The sequence below is a fragment of the Alligator mississippiensis genome, chromosome 15, assembly GCF_030867095.1.
Source record: "Alligator mississippiensis isolate rAllMis1 chromosome 15, rAllMis1, whole genome shotgun sequence".
Taxonomy (NCBI): Eukaryota; Metazoa; Chordata; order Crocodylia; family Alligatoridae; genus Alligator; species Alligator mississippiensis.
The window spans coordinates 6,440,249-6,455,118 of NC_081838.1; the positions used below are offsets into that span (position 1 = coordinate 6,440,249).

The 14,870-nt window shown below is 66.2% G+C and overlaps 1 protein-coding gene across 1 annotated transcript; it reads left to right on the top strand.

The window, feature by feature from the left end:
* The first annotated feature begins 3,200 nt into the window (after nt 1–3,200).
* Nucleotides 3,201–10,997, top strand: TAMALIN (trafficking regulator and scaffold protein tamalin). Its single transcript, XM_059718358.1, has 8 exons — nt 3,201–3,357; nt 6,475–6,524; nt 7,908–7,962; nt 8,504–8,606; nt 9,087–9,180; nt 9,268–9,334; nt 9,419–9,485; nt 9,656–10,997. Exons 1-8 carry the CDS (start codon nt 3,244–3,246, stop codon nt 10,129–10,131), a joined length of 1,026 nt encoding a protein of 341 aa, XP_059574341.1. The 5' UTR covers nt 3,201–3,243; the 3' UTR covers nt 10,132–10,997.
* The last annotated feature ends 3,873 nt before the right edge of the window (nt 10,998–14,870 follow it).

Below are 14,870 nucleotides of genomic sequence, written 5' to 3' on the forward strand. Positions count from 1 at the left end.
CCGCTCACTACCCTGCCATGCCAGAAAGGGGAGAACCCGAGAGGGGCATGGTGTTGCTATTTAAAGAGAAGTACCTGGCCCATTTGCGTGTGCACTTGTGCAGGGGGCCGTGGCATCAGAGGTGTAGCATCTAGCTAAATTATGTCCCTGGGGGCAAACTGGGACTGGGTGAGGGCTGTTGCAGCTCTGGTCTCTGGTACAGCCTGACCCCTGTGACAGCCAAACCCAGTAGCTTGAAGGCTGCCTTGTCCCAGGGGTGTGCAAGGGCTGAGCAACGCCAGCGGGACTGTTGCAAACTAACTTTTGACAACTGACTCTTAAGTAAACCTTGGGCAGAATCCCCGATCCCACCTGGCATGTTCCTGTCGGCACGTAGGAGAAGAGGTCGTGCCCTGCACGCTCCACGAGTGCTGCTTTGACTTGCTGTGGCTTTGAACAAGCTTGCCGGAGGATGCTTGAGCTGCAGCAGGAGGATGAAGTTTTGGTGTCTTCAGCTTCTTGGGGGCTGTTTCTCTCCCTGCAATACTCTGCTCTTTTTAGGTGCGTCAGGAGCAAAAACCTGCAAATCCTTCACACACAGTCCCGATGTCTTCATTTCTCTGTGAGCTTGGAGGAGGGCTTCTGCTGCCCCTGCCTGGACAGAGCTGGTTGCTGCCCTGAATGAACAGAGCATGGATGGAAAAGCAGATGTGGGACCCAGGAGTCCTGACTTGGCCTCTTAGTCCTCCCAGCCACACAAATTCCTTCGTGCTCCTGTAATTGTGACTCACTGTTTTGGTTGCAATTTCTGGCCCAAACCCTTAAATGATCTTTAAAATGGTCTGGCCCCCTCAACTCTTATTTTTGAGGTTTAAAAATCTGCAAAAATGAGATCCCTGCTGCGCCCTGAGCGGGCGTTGCATCCTGTTCAGGACTCATCTCCAAACAGGAAGATCAGCTCTCAATCTGCTCGTCAGCCTATCGCAAGTTTCTGCATGTGGTATGAATCCCACCAGCAAGGACCTCTGGTCGCTAGCTACAGCCCCCTCGGGAGATGCAATGGGAGCAGCTGTGCAGCTGCAAGGTAACAGCAGGCATGAGGACTGGTTGTGCATTGGGGGAGCAGAGACACCCCAGGGCCCCGTCTGTGCAGGAATACGGTGGCAGGGCACCGACTCGTACCCATGTGGAGCTGTCCGTTAGCTGTAGGCCTGCTCTGCGCTCGCTAAGGTTAACACTACGCGCAGAGTGGTTGCAGCAGAACGATCTCCTTTAGCCTAATGGGTCTTTTGGGAATGTCCACACTGGCACATAGAGCTGGTCCGTCCCTATCGGGTCAACCCCTTGCCACGCTACGAGGTGGCACATGGATGAGCCTTACATTACCCTCTTTGAAAAGTGCTGCAAGCTCCTGTGTTGAAAGGTGCTGTTGGCCCTGAGTGTCAGCTGGCTGTGTAGCCCCAGTGGGCACTTGGTGCCTCCCTGCTGCAGGGCCCAGCTGCATTTCCACGTGCGGCTTTGGGTCCGCTCTGCTCTGGCCCCAGCCCGGCTGGTCTCCCCCTGCAGTCAGGGCAGGGCGAGGTCTGGTTTGCTTTAATTGCTGCAGTTTTGGCTGCGCCTGGGGGACGGACACTTCCCGCCAGTGCCGGGAGGGGCGGGGGTGCAAACTCCGAGAACGCAGGAGGGAGCTTGGCATCCTCATCTGGAGGATGCTTCTGCGGCCTTGGCGGTTGCGAAACGTGCTCAGCTGCCGGCCAGCTGTCCCCGAGCTCCGGCACTGGAGCTCGTTGTGCTGAGACCGTGCCGCAGCTCGCAGGGCGGCAGCTCATTCCTTGCTAAAAATGAGAACCAGCTGCTTGGCCCCCGGCACATGCAGAGGGGGGAATGCTTTTGGGGGGCTGGGCCCCCTCGGGCAAGCGCAGCTGGGCCCGGCCCTGGGGGCTAGTGGGGGGCATCTGGGTTTGGCTCCTGGCCTGTATCTGCTTGGCATTGGATCCACGTCTCCACAGTGCGGCAGGCGGTGGGGGGGCTTTGGGGAGGTGCAAATCAGCCGTGCCCCCCACCCAGAAGCATTTTGGGGCAGGGGAGATGAGTCGGGTGGGGGCCCTGCCCAGAGCCTTGCAGGGGATGTGGCTTCGGGCGAGCCCTGCCAGCCCTGTTCTGCACCTCCCTGACGTGGCTGTGCCCTGCAGTTGGGCAGGCTGGCGGCAGAGGGAGCCCCGGGCCCAGGGATGAGTCCCCTCGGCCCAGCCTGAGGCAACCAGGCCGGTGTGGGCTCTCCGAGCCCAAGGTCATAGGCAGCAGGGTGGGAGCTTTTTCCTGGTGCCAGACTCCTCTGCACCCCCGGGACAGTCACGTGGCTTTGTGCCACCGCAGCTTTGGGCCAGAGACTGGGTCCGGCCTTCTCCAGTGGGGAAACTGAGGCACAGAGGAGCCGCAGTCTGTGATGCCTGCAGGCAGGGCCATTGGTCCGGCCAAGAGGCAGAGCTGCGGGCGGGGCATGGATCAGGCAAGCAACCTTCCTGGGGACCAGGGGCAGTTGTGGACATGCCACGTGCCCTGGGCCAGGTGCGAAGGCCTTGGGGCTCCGGGCTGGGGAGGAGGCGGCAGGCGCTGGGCCCAGACCCTGCAGCTCTGTGCCCTGGGCAGGGCCAGTGTGGGCGGCCCCGCAGGCAGGGCAGGCGGGCGCTGGCTTGTGGGGTCGGGCTCCATGTCCACGGGCCGTGGCCTGACACTTCCATCTTCTGCTTCCCCTTCCGGGTGCCTGGGGGGCCTGGAAGACCTGGGATCGCATCCCTGCGCACTCTTGCACGTCGCTGCATGTCCCTGGCTGTCCCTGCACATCCTTGCACGCCCTTGCATGTGCCTGCATGTCCTTGCAGGTCCTTCCTTGCACGTCCAACACCCCCCACACATTCTTGCACGTCCCTGGACACCCCTGCTCCTCCTCGCACGTGTGCAGCAAGCATGTGGTTTCTGACACGCTGGGGGGGGCACGCGAGGACAGCACGTGGTGCCCCCAAAATCCCCCAAACGCGTGGGGGGGCACTTGGGGGCGGGGCTGGCCGGAGGGGGCGGGGCTTAGCCGCGCGGGGCGGGGCCCCGCTGCTGGGTGACGTCCCGCGTGGGCGCGGCCCCGCGCCCGGAGCGTGGCCCGCGGGGGGGGCGGGGCCGGGGCCGACAGGGGGCGTGTCCCGAGGCCCCGCCCCCTCCGGGCCGATATAGCCGCGTGCGGCCGGGCGCGCCCGCATCCCCGGCCCGGCCATGACCCTGCGGCGGCCCCGCGCCCGGCCGCGCCCGCGGGACGAGGCGGAGGAGGCGGCGGACGTGTACCGGGCTCTGGCCGCCTCCGGGGGCACCCTGCCCCGCGCCCGCAAGGTAGGGGCCCCGGTCCCGCTCCGCGCCCCCGTGCCCGGCTCCCGGATCGGGGCCCCGGGCACCCCCCCCCCCCCGCCCGGCTCCCGCATTGGGGCCCCGCGCGACCTGCCCCACGCGGGACCCGGAGCCCGGGGAGGGGGGCTGCGGGCCGGCAGCAGGGGTGGCTCCGGGCCCGGCCCCGCGAGGACCGGGGGAAGCCCTCGTGCGCGCACGTCCCCTCGTGGGACGGAGGGACCGGGCGGGCGGCCAGACGGCTGCGCTCCAGCGGCTCCGGAGAGCGGCGGGGACTCATTTCCTGCCTGCCGGCTCCATCCCATAATAGGCCGGCGTGGCAGGCGCAGAGGACGGTGCGTGGAGGTAGCGACCGCGAGCCGCTGGCGATCAGCGACTCGGCTGCTCGTGGGGGACCGCGGCGGCTCGTTACCCCGACGGGACGTTGGCCGCGGGCCCGGCGTGGCGACCGTGGCCTTGCTGCGGCAATGCCGCCCGTCTCGGGCGCGCCCTTCCCCTGCCCCACGCGGAGCAGCGTGGTGGGTGTCACGTCGGGGACGGCGACGTGCCAGTCCCTGGACCTTCCCTGTGCCGCGGGCCCGACGATGGCTCCCAGAGCGGGGTCCGCGCTCAGAGGCCTGCGGGTGACGTGGGCGTCGAGCGCGGCGCTTGCTCGTGCACGGTCTCGTGGCGGCCGTGCGCAGGGCGGGGGCGCCACGCCTGTTGCACGGGGCTGGCAAGTCAACCCCGCTCCAGGGGGCTCTGGGGGCATCGCTGCAGCTTTCCTCCCCTTCCCCCCGCATGCGGACCTGACTCGGCTCAGCAGCAGAGTGGGAAGCTGCGGTCACTGGAGCGTGCAAAGCAGAAGTGAATCTCGAGGCCGGGCCTCGTGGTCTCTGCTGATATGCTGCAAGGTCACGTCCTGCAAGTCCGCCGTGCAGGCGCTGGGGTGGCTCTGGGGCTCTTCCAGCATCGTCCCCCTGAGCCGGGCACGTGGCCGGGTCACCCCCAGGCAGGGGTTGGGCTCCCTGGGTGCAAGGGTGGTGGCTGGCACCAGAGCCTGGTGCCTCCAGCATCTGCCCTGGGCATGAGGCATTTGCCGCCTACCCCAGGGGCGCTGTTCTGCATTCAGGGAGGCTGCGTGCCCAGCAGGCAGCTCTGAGCCCCAGGTCCCTGCTACAGCACCAACAGTCCCTGGCCAGGCCAGCTTTGCCCTGCAGCCCCTTTCCCGAGGCTTGTCCTGCGGCCCAGCGGTTGGGCCGTGCACCCCTGCCTGCGGTAGCTAAATGCTGGGCACCGCCCAGCACATCTGGGGCACATTTCACTTGCAAACCCTGGATTTCCATGCAGGGCCAGGGCGATTTGCATCGGGCCGGAGGGACATGGCTTCCTCCTAGGGCTCTGAGCACGCACAGGGGAACTCGCTTCTGCTGATGGCAGCACTTCGATGCGTTGCAGCCCTCCCTCCGCAGAGCTGGCGAACCCTGACGGCTCCATGTTGGGGGCACGTGTTTGCGCAAGAGCGTGCGTCGAATTGCACAGGGAGATGCCCATCCTAGCAGGTCCCTGGGCTGCCACTCGCATGTGCGGCTCTGCCAGGACCCAAGCGGGTGGCGGGGCGGGAACCAGGCGTCGCACTTACTGGCTCCTGTGGCTCAGGAAGGGCCCGGACTCTGGCCCGGAGCTGATTGTTTACCCGAGCTCCCTTCCCCCTGCAGGGGAGAGCGGCTGCCGTGCTCGGCCCTTGGCCGTGGCTCCATCCCTTGGTGCACAGAGCTCCCTGCTGCCGCCTGGGTCACGTCCTGCTGCTTCCGGACGGCGGCCCTGGCCTCCAGGACGGCGTGTTCTGGACGCGGCAGCCTCCCGGGCAAGGACGGTGCGGCTTGGGGAGGTGTCCAGCACCCCCAAAGTACTGTGCAGGCCGGGGAGATCAGCCCAGCCCAGGGGTGGGGGGCACATCGGGGGGTGAGGACGTGGGCTTGGCTGCGTGCGAGCCAGCGGCTGTTTTCGGGCAGGATCCCAGTGGGCGTGGAAGGCAGCTAATGAGAACCTGCTGTCGCTGCCCGGGGCTGAGCTGGAGCCGCTTGGTGACAAAGCCCGGTCTTCATGGCCCGGCCCTGCCCGTGCCCCAGTGGCATCGGCTGACATTCGGGGTCCGGAGCCGCCCACGGCCAGGGTGATGCCTCTGTACTAATGCTTTGGCAAATCTGCCAGGCCGCGGGCTCCCTCCGTACCCTGGTTCCCGCGTCTCTCAATGCTCAACAATGCCCGGGATTGTTTGCTGGGCGGGGGGAGCTTGGTATTAAAAATCGGACTTTAGGATAAAACAGAGGAGCGTCTGTGTGAGGGGCTTTCATCTCCCAGGAGCGTGCAGCCCCCCCGGGGCCCGAAGCTCGCGATGCGCAGGACGTGACACGGGCCCGGCGGTTCCCGTTGACGTCAGTGGGGGGAGAAGGAGTGTTAAACAGATGCAAGCTCTGCTTTTAATCTTCAGATGGAGGCATAATTATTCCCATCTCGCGGGCAGGGCTGGGCCTGGCGCTTGTGGCCAGGACAAAAGGCGCTATGTGAGGAGCGCTCTGTGGCCTGCATCAAGGCTTCCCTTGTCCCCGCCGCCCCCAAGGCAGCGCCGCGCAGTGCATGCAGCTCTGGGGGGGAGCAGGTACCCATTGGGGTGGCGACGGCCCGTGCCCGTCGCTGAAGAGAGGCGCTGGGGGTCCCTGGCATGGCAAGCTGCTCCGAGCCCCCAAGGTGGGGTCCCAGCCTGCCCGATGCTGGGGGACCGGCTACGGGCTCAGCAAGGGTCATGCTGGCTTGCGGCCGTGTGTTCGGGGAGGCCAGAGGCTTGGCCCCGCAGCGAGCGGCTCCTGACCCAGGTGTGTGCCTTGGGTCTCAGTGGAGGCCCCCACTTCCAGCCTCCTGGGACTTGGCAAACAATAGCCCCCTGCCCACCTGGTCCGTGCCCTTCGTGATGTTCTCAACCACTCTTCTCCCCCCTCGGCCTCTCCCTGTCCAGGCTGAAGAGCCCCTGGCCTTTTGAGCCCCTCCTGGTCCGGGTCCCTGTCCCTGCAGGTGGAGGAGGCGAGGCCTTGCCTCTGAGCTATCTCTTTCTCTCCGTCTTCGCAGGGCTCTGGATTCAAGTGGAAACTCCTGAGCGAGTCCCCAGAGGAGCACAGGTACCTGCCGGCTGTGGGTCTGCCACAGGATCAGCTCCATTTCTTCTGATTTCTGTGTCCCCCTCCTGTCCCCCTTCACTGCTGCTCATCAGGAGCCGCACCCCGGGCCCTGCATCCTACCATGGGGGGGATGTCCCTTGCCTGCAGGCCGGGGTGCCTGTCTTTGGCTGGGCCGGTGGAGCCACGGAAGAGCCACGCACACCCCGTGCTGTCACGGTGGGTGGCGAGGTCGGCTGGGGGCTGCAGGGCCCCCCTCTGCCCCCCCCCCAGCTGCGTCGTGGCAGGGCTGGGGCCTCCCTCCGCTGCCTCCGTGGAGCTTCAGCGCATTTGAAGCCGGTTTTAATTATAAAGGTGCCGAAAGTCTCCAACTGGCAGATGAGTCACCGCATCCAGCGCGCGCCTGGGAGACGGCGTCGCCTTGCAGCCTCTGAGCCTGCAGCCCCTCACTGTCGGGAGGGGGAAGGGGGTCACGGGCAGCTGGAGCTGGGTGTCCGCGTGGCCTGGGCATGCACAGATGTGCCCTTTGTGGCCCCTCTCACCCCTGTGCTTCCCTTGGGGATGTCCTGGCCCTAAGCCCTTAGCTCCTCATGGGGCTGGGGTGCCTGGGCTGGACCCCGGGACCTCAGCCGTAGGGTGCAGGGTGTTTCCCTTCATTGGCTCCAGCCCATGGCTTCCTGGCAGGATGTGACCCAGCAGTGCCGGGGCTGTCCCAGGGTCACCCCAGGCAGCAGTCAGTGGGCTGCCCAGGTTTCCCTGGAGCCTGGCAGGGTCCACGTGCCAGCTCCCTGCCCCTCCTCTCCGTGGTTCCCGGTGCCCGGCTGGGCCAGGGCAGCGCTGTTCAGCAAGTGCTGAAGTTGGCAGCAATGTGGCAGCAGCTGCTTAGCCTGTAGGCACGGTTCGCCTCCCACCCTCCCGCTGCATTGTTTGCACCCCCAAATAAGCCCCTGCAAAGTTCAAGGGCTGCAGAAGCCCCCCAGCTGCGTGGGGCAGCTGCCAGCTGTGTGCAGGGTGGGCGCAGGCCTGGCTCCCACGTGCTGCCCCAGGGCCGGCAGCTGGGGGGTTGCTCAGTCGCCGCTGGGGTGCGACTGTGACTGCCCCTTCCCCCTCCTGGCCCACGCTGGGCTCTCCCAGCACCAGCGGCTCTTGCTGGGAAGTCTTGGGCTCCTGGATCCAGAGCACTGGCAGCAGGATTCACCTAGGACTCCTGGGCTCTGCTGAGCTGGGGGGGGGGGGCCTTGGGCATCCCCCAGGGCTCTGAGATCGGGAGATGGCTCTGCCCCCAGGGGTGCAGATGTCCCCAGCCCCACGCCTGTCGGGGAGTTCCTTCCACTCTGGGTGGGTGCGGGGGTTTCTGGCGAGTTGCTAACCAGCTCCCCTCCCCAGGCGAGCCGTCACGCTAGAGAAGAAGGAGGAGGAGGCGTTCGGGTTTGAGATCCAGGTGGGTGTTGGGGAAGCCTGCGGGGCTCAGGCCATGGGCATGGCCCCTTTGTCACTGTCCTGGGGGCTGGGGGTGCTCAGCCCCATCCCAGAGCAAGAAGGGGAGAGGCCGGCGCAGGGCTTGGGGCTGGGCAGGGCAGAGGCCGGGCCCATCCCTGGGCAGCTGCAGCCGCACCTTGCTCCGCCGCGAGGGTATTTTTACACCGCACCGGAGCGAGGGTTATTTTTAGCGGTGACGATGCTGCCTGGTTGCAGCAGCCTCCCCCGTGCCACCCCCGGCTCGTCACGGCGCGGGCTTGGGGGGGCGGCAGGCGGAGCAGCCATCTGGCACGGCCCGCGGGGCGCGTTGCCGGGCAGCGGGCCGCAGCCACGGTTTAAAGGCAGCTCGTGCCTGCCCGGCACACGCAGCCTGGCGCTGGGGCGTGCGGTGCCCGGAGCCCAAGCCCGCTGGGGCTGCGCCTGCCTGCTGGGGTGAGGCAGCGGCGGGGTCCCACGGTCCCTGCCCCTCCAGCTGTACCAGCGCCTGCTGCTCTTCCCTGCAGACCTATGGCCTCCACCACCAGGACAAGCGGAGCGTGGAGATGTTCACCTTCGTGTGCCGCGTGCACCAGGGCAGCCCAGCCCAGCTCGCCGGGCTCAAACCAGGTATGTGCACTGGGGCGGTGGTGAGAGGGACCCGGGCATCTGGGTCTGCCCATGGGGATGAGCTGCAGGGAGCGGGTGCAGCAGTTGCTGGAGCCCCTGCCCTGCCAGAGCCTGTGGGGCATGGTGTGGGGAGGGGAAGGTACCAGCACCTGCCTGCATGGCTGCCCCTATCCCCACCGTGGCTGTCCTGCCTTCCCACATGGGGCCTGGGCAGCAGGGGATGAGGGGTGAGGGGAGCCGTCCTAATGGGGGCAGGGAGGGCTGGTGACAGTCCCGGCTGGGAGCCGATGTTCCAGGCTCTTGCCCCAGTTGTGCAGGGGTTGGAGCAGGGGAGGTGGAGCCAGGACACCAGGGTCTCCTGTGCCACAGCCGGGAGGAGCTGGGGGGGCATCGTGTGGCTCCCATGTGGCAGGGTTGTCCTGCTGGTGTCAGTCCTGCTGGACACGGTGCCCGGACACTGAGCCTGCCTCTGCCCCACAGGGGACAGCATCACAGCTGTGAATGGGCTGAATGTGGAGGGCATCCGGCACCGAGAGATCGTGGAGATCATCAAGGCCTCGGGAAACGTGCTCAGGTGGGGTGGGGTGGTTGGAGCCCTGGGCTGGGGGGCACGGGGGGGGGCGCAGCCTGCTGCCTTGCTTACCTGGCTGTGCCCACGCAGGCTCGACACGCTGTACGGGACGTCCATCCGGAGAGCGGAGCTTGAGGCCCGGCTGCAGTACTTGAAGGTGAGCGGGCGGGGGCACACGCCTGCACACGCATGCCCCCCTGTAGGCAGGGCTGTCGCTCACCCGTCTGCCCCTGTCTTACAGCAAACCCTGTATGAAAAGTGGGGCGAGTACCGCTCGCTGATGGTGCAGGAGCAGAGGCTGGTGCGTGGTGAGTGGGGGGCACCTGGGGCTGCGCCAGCCCCTCTTAGCAGGGGTGGGTGCCAGCTGCCTCCTGGGCGGGGGTGGCATGGAGCAGGGGCGCTGCTGGGCTGCTCCTCCCCCGCTGCTGGCACAGGCTGGGGGCTGCGCTGCCGCCCCTTACCTGAAACCCCCCCACAGGCATAGTTGTGAAGGACCCCAGCATCTACGACACGCTGGAGTCGGTGCGCTCCTGCCTGTACAGTGCCGGGCTCATGAGCGGCTCCCCCCTCGGGCAGATGCTGTCGGGCGCGGGCAGCACCTATGGCAGTGCCAGCTGTGTCAGCACTGCCACGGATGAGAGCGAGGACTCCCTCTACCAGACTTGCCTCTTCGACTCGGCTGACTCACTGGACACGGCGTCCACCCGTCATGGGGCCACCGCACCCCCCGCCCTCTCGCCCCGCCGGCCCGCGCTGACCCGCAGCGCCAGCGTCAAGTGCACGGGCAGTGCCAGCAGCAATGGGGCGGCCGGCCCTTTCTGGGACAAGCCCTGTGCCCCGGCCAGTGGCGTTGCTGGCCCCCGCAAGAGTAAACACACCAGCTTCCGCAAGAGACTGCTCAAGTTCATCCCCGGCCTCAACCGCTCACTGGAGGAGGAGGAGAGTCACCTCTAGGCACCGACTGGGCGCGGGGCACATGGGGGTACAGCCACCTTCCCAGGACTTATTTATTTATCTATTTATTGCCCTGGCCCCAGGTGACCGCGGGGTGCTTGTGCCTGGGGGACGATGCCATGGAGGTAGGGGAACTCCTGGCCGGTTTTACCTCTATGGCGAAGCCAAAGACCTGGTCAGGGGCAGTGCGTGCCTGTTGGAGGGGAGCACCTCTTTCTGCCGGCATGGTGGGGCTGGTGGTCAGACCCTGCCCTGCCAGGCACCCAGGCCCTGGGTGTGGTGCTGTGAGCGGGTGTCCACAGGCCTGGTGCTCTCAGGCAAGGCCAGCCTGCAGGGAGTAGCCATGGCACAGGCATGGTGCAAGGAGCTGCTCTGAGCACCGCCGGGCGCCAAGGCCCTCAGCCACCGCCCGGCTGCAGGGAGCCCCGGTGCATCTTTGCACCGTGTCCTGCCTTGCCAGTGTTCTCGGCTGTTACCCGCGTGCCTGCGTGATACTCGGGGACTTGGGGCTAGCCCGTGAAGCGTAGAGCCCCTGGGCCAGCCCCGGGCTGCCGCCGAGAGCTGCTCCCCGCAGCCTCCTGGAAAACTTGGCTTTAGCTGTGTCTGGGCCACAGCTCGTCCCTGCGCTCGGGGGCGGAGAGACTGTTTCCACCGCGGGGAAGTTCCCGGCTGAGCTGCCGTGGCGCTGACTCTTTATCTCAGGAAATGGAGCAGGAAGGAGGTGGCTGGGCCCGAGGCAGCTCCACGATGTGCTGGGCGGCAGGACGGGCCCGGCTGGAGGCCCCAGGGCAGGGGCAGCTCTGTACAATGTCACTCACTGCTTGTGGTGGGCACAGAGGCGTTCAATACAGCAAGACTTTTTTGCACCCGCGTGTGGCTGTCGTGGCTTCATGGCCGGACAATGGGGGGCGGCTTTACCCAGGGAAGGCTGGCAGCTGGCTCCCCGAACCCAGGGCTCCAGGCTTCCAGCCCCTGGCAGCGCCAGTCTGGTTGCTTTTTCTGGGACCTGCCTGTCAGGGATTGATAGGCCAGATCCTGTTTCCCAGGGGCACTGAGCCTCGTGGCAGCTGTGTGCTGTCCCTTGAGGGGGCACAGATCCAGGCACAACCACCTGGCTGGCCAGAGGGTGCTGATGTGGCCATGGCCTTGGGAAGTGGCTTGAGGCTGGCTGCAGCCATAAGGAGCCCTTAGCTCCTCCGCTGGGGCGCGGCCTGGCTTCTCCCAGCGCGGCGGCCAGGCCGGAGCCCTGCATAATTGCATGTGGGCAGCTCGCTCTGCCCCGTGTCAGGAATAGCCCGGGATCAAAGCAGGAGGGTGGGCATGGGCCCTGGGCCACGAGCCTCCTCTTGCCACAAAGCCTTGAAGCAGCCTGTGCCGCTGCCAGCGTCCCCCCCAGGATTGTGCTGAGACCCTGGGGGTGATGTGTGATTCAAAGATGGGGCAGGGGGGCTGTTTCCCCAGCTGTTCGGTGCTGCAGAAAAGCTGGGGGTGGGGATGATCCCAGCCCCCGAGCCCGGTGCTGCTGCCCCCCTGCCTGAGGGCGTTGGGGGCGGGTGTGAACGGTGGTGACAGCAGGGTTGGTGGTGCCACCATCCCTGAAATCCCCCCAGCGCTGTACGGCTCCTGACCGTGTGGGTGGGTAACACCGAATGACTCAACGGAGCGATGAGACAAAGGAGCGAAGGAGCAAGTCGGGGGGGCCTGGCGCAAGGCCTCGATTCTTACCCTGCAGTGGGGGCACCTGCTTGCAGCGGGGGGAAGGTGGCAGTCTCGGCCTCAGTCTCACCGTCCCGGGGGGGGGGGGGGGGGGGGGGCAAGAGAGCTGGTGGCACGAGACCCAGGACCAGGCAGGCCAGAAGCCAAATGCTGACGTGAGTCCAGCTTCTCCCCTCCGTCTCGGCAAGCAGCCCCCTTGCGCTAGGCGCTGCACGAAGGCGTGAGCCTGGCCCCGAGCCCCTGCCGTCCCCGCTCTGGCACAGAAAGTCCCTTTGTGCTTCAGGGACGTTTGCCCTTGAAGGATGGAAACAGCAGCTGTTCGTTAGCGTGGGCTGCAACCACTGCCTGACGCAGGCTTTGGGTCTTCACGGCTGTGGCTGGGCCACAGCCACGTGTCTGTCCCCACCAGCTCATAGGGCCAGGGCTGCCTGAGGAAGGCTGCAGGGCCCTGCCCTGGTTTGCATGGGCACCAGCGCCCTGCAGCTACCTATCTCTGTCCTTCCAGGGCCCACGGGGCTCCAGCATGGCTCCACCCCAGAGCTGGGCGCCTTCCAGGGCTTGCACCCGTCCACAGCAGCTGTTTATCCGGTGAAGCCAGGAGGGGATGGGGCCAGGCAGTTACACTCAAGCAGACCTCACTGCCTCTCTCCTGGCAGCCTGGCATGGGGTGGGAGGGTGCGTGCATGCATGCATGCATGTGCATGAGTGTGTGCGTGCATGTGGTGTATACCCGCTGCCCCTGCTGCGGGGTTGGGGGGGGATCTGCACTGCTTGTCCGTGTTGCGCGGTCTGGGACAGCCCCGGTTTCAGCCTCCCAAGGCCGGCTTCAGTGCTCTGAGCTTGGTGGGGTTCATCCAGTGCGGCACCCCCAGCTCAGTGCAAAGAGCCCGTAGCTGCCAGGTGCTGCAGTGGGGTAGACGAATGCCTCTGCAGCAGGGTTGCTTCCAGGCGCTCGGGGCTGTGGCCCTTGGTAGCTGCTGGTGCTGGGACCGTGGGAGGGGGACAGAGCAGGCAGCCCTTGCGTGCTAGTGAAATCCCCGCGGGTTCGCCCAGGCCCGTCCCAGCGGTGCCCACAGTTGCCTGGGTCCGTTGGGGAAAGGGCGCAGGGCTGTGCCGTGAGATAAGGCAGGGGAAGCCTGGTGCAAACGCCGCGAACCGCAGGGCTGGCAGGTCCCGGCGCTTGGGCCTTGCCCTCATCATCAAAAGCCACTGGGGTTTAGAGGGGGGGAGTGGAGTGATGCTGGTGTGGGACAGCATTGTGGCAGGCTGGGGAGAGGCGTGGATCCCCTGGCAGGAAGATGCCATGGTTGATACCATGAGGTGGTTTTTGGACCGGGGGAGATCCCCTCCTCCTCAGCTCTGGGTGACTCAGGGTCATTGGAGGGCGGGGACCTGTCCCTTGCTTTGTGGCCACCAACCCCTGCTATGGTTTACAAATGCCTCCAGTGGAGCATCTCTCCTTGTCCCCACTCCAGCCCCACTGCCCCAGCCCTGCCATGGGCCCAGCTTCCTCATGGGGGTGAGTTTGGAGTTGGCTGTTTCTAATTCCCGGTGCAGCTGCCACACTCGCAGCTGGGGCTGAGCCACACAGGCTAGGAATAGTGTTCAGCCCACGGCTTGTGAGTGAGGCCAGAAGGGGGGCGGGCGGCCTGCGCGCACTGCCGTCCCTGTGGGAGGTGTGCATGCGTGTGCCATCCAGGGGAGCGGGGTTGGAGGGTTCGTGCCAGCTCAGATCAGCAGCACTGGCCTGCCCGCCTCCGGCACAGCACCAGTGTCAAGGGCAGGGCTGGCCTGGTGCTCTCCATGGCATCTCCCAGCCCCTTTTAGGAGAGCCCTGGGTGCTTGGTGCCTTTGAGGACTGGCCTGAGCACGTCCCTGCATGTGCAATGCATGACCCTGCATGCGTCTTATGTGCATGTCTGCGTTGATGCACACGTGTACGTCCGTGGGCCCAGCACCGCAGCTGCTGGGGCATTGCCATGACCTGCTGCTCCAGAACGAGGCCTGGGGTCGGAGGGGCTGGAAGGCCAGCAGCTGGCGATACTGCCAGGACCCGGCCCCCGCTGGCGGCATGCAAGGCACGGAGCAGCTGTGCCCAGCCCCACGCATTCCCGGCTGCAGCAAATGGCTCTATCACCACCTGCACCTACAAGGACATGCGGGGCCGGAGCTGGGGCAGGGAGGGTGTCACAGGTGCAGCTCATGCACCTCCCTCCCCCGTGGCCCTGGCAGCACTTCTGGGGTCCCCAGTATAGTGGTGGGGGGGTTGTTTCCTTCCTGGGTTGGAGGGCAGGGTCTCTCTCCCCTGTTGCCCCGGCCATGCTGGGCCCCTGGCCTTGACCCCACATCCATTGTCCGCAGCTTCAGCTTTATTCGTCCCTTGACCTTCGCTCTCTCAGCCCATCTGCTGGGGGCATTGGGGCTCAGGACCTGTGTCCTTGCAGGGGGTCCCTGGGCCCTGAGTCTGGGCAGGCAGGAAGCAGCAGGCGCCCGCAGGCCCAGGCCCTTCTCCCCTCATTGGGGCAAACGTCGCCTGGGCCTGGTGCTTGCTGCCGAGCTGGGCCACAGCCAGCTGCTCTTCCTGCCTCGCTTCCTCCAGCTCTTGCAAAATGTTTGGAAGGAGGTTCCCACCCCTGCGCCTTTCCTGTCACAGTCTGGCCGGGCGTGGAGCGGGGCCCTGTGCCGCCACCGGGCTGCTGTTCCGGGCCACAGGCAACGGCTCCACGCTGCCTGGCTTCCCATCCATGCTGCCCGGGGTCAGGGCTAACTCTGAGAGGGACGTGCCGCCCACTAGCTACGTGCCCTTGGGCCGTGCAATGACCCTGGGGTATGGGGGCAGCGCACCCAGCTCCCTGCAGGCTGTGCGCGCGCACGGTCATCCTAGCCTGCCACCCAGACCCTGTGTCTGGCGTGGCCACCCCCAGGCCACCTCGCAGCCAACGCCACATCTAGTGGGAAAGCAGAGAAGGCCTGAGGGCCTTTCTGCAGGGCTGTGGGTCACTAAGGGGCTTCTCCATCCTGCT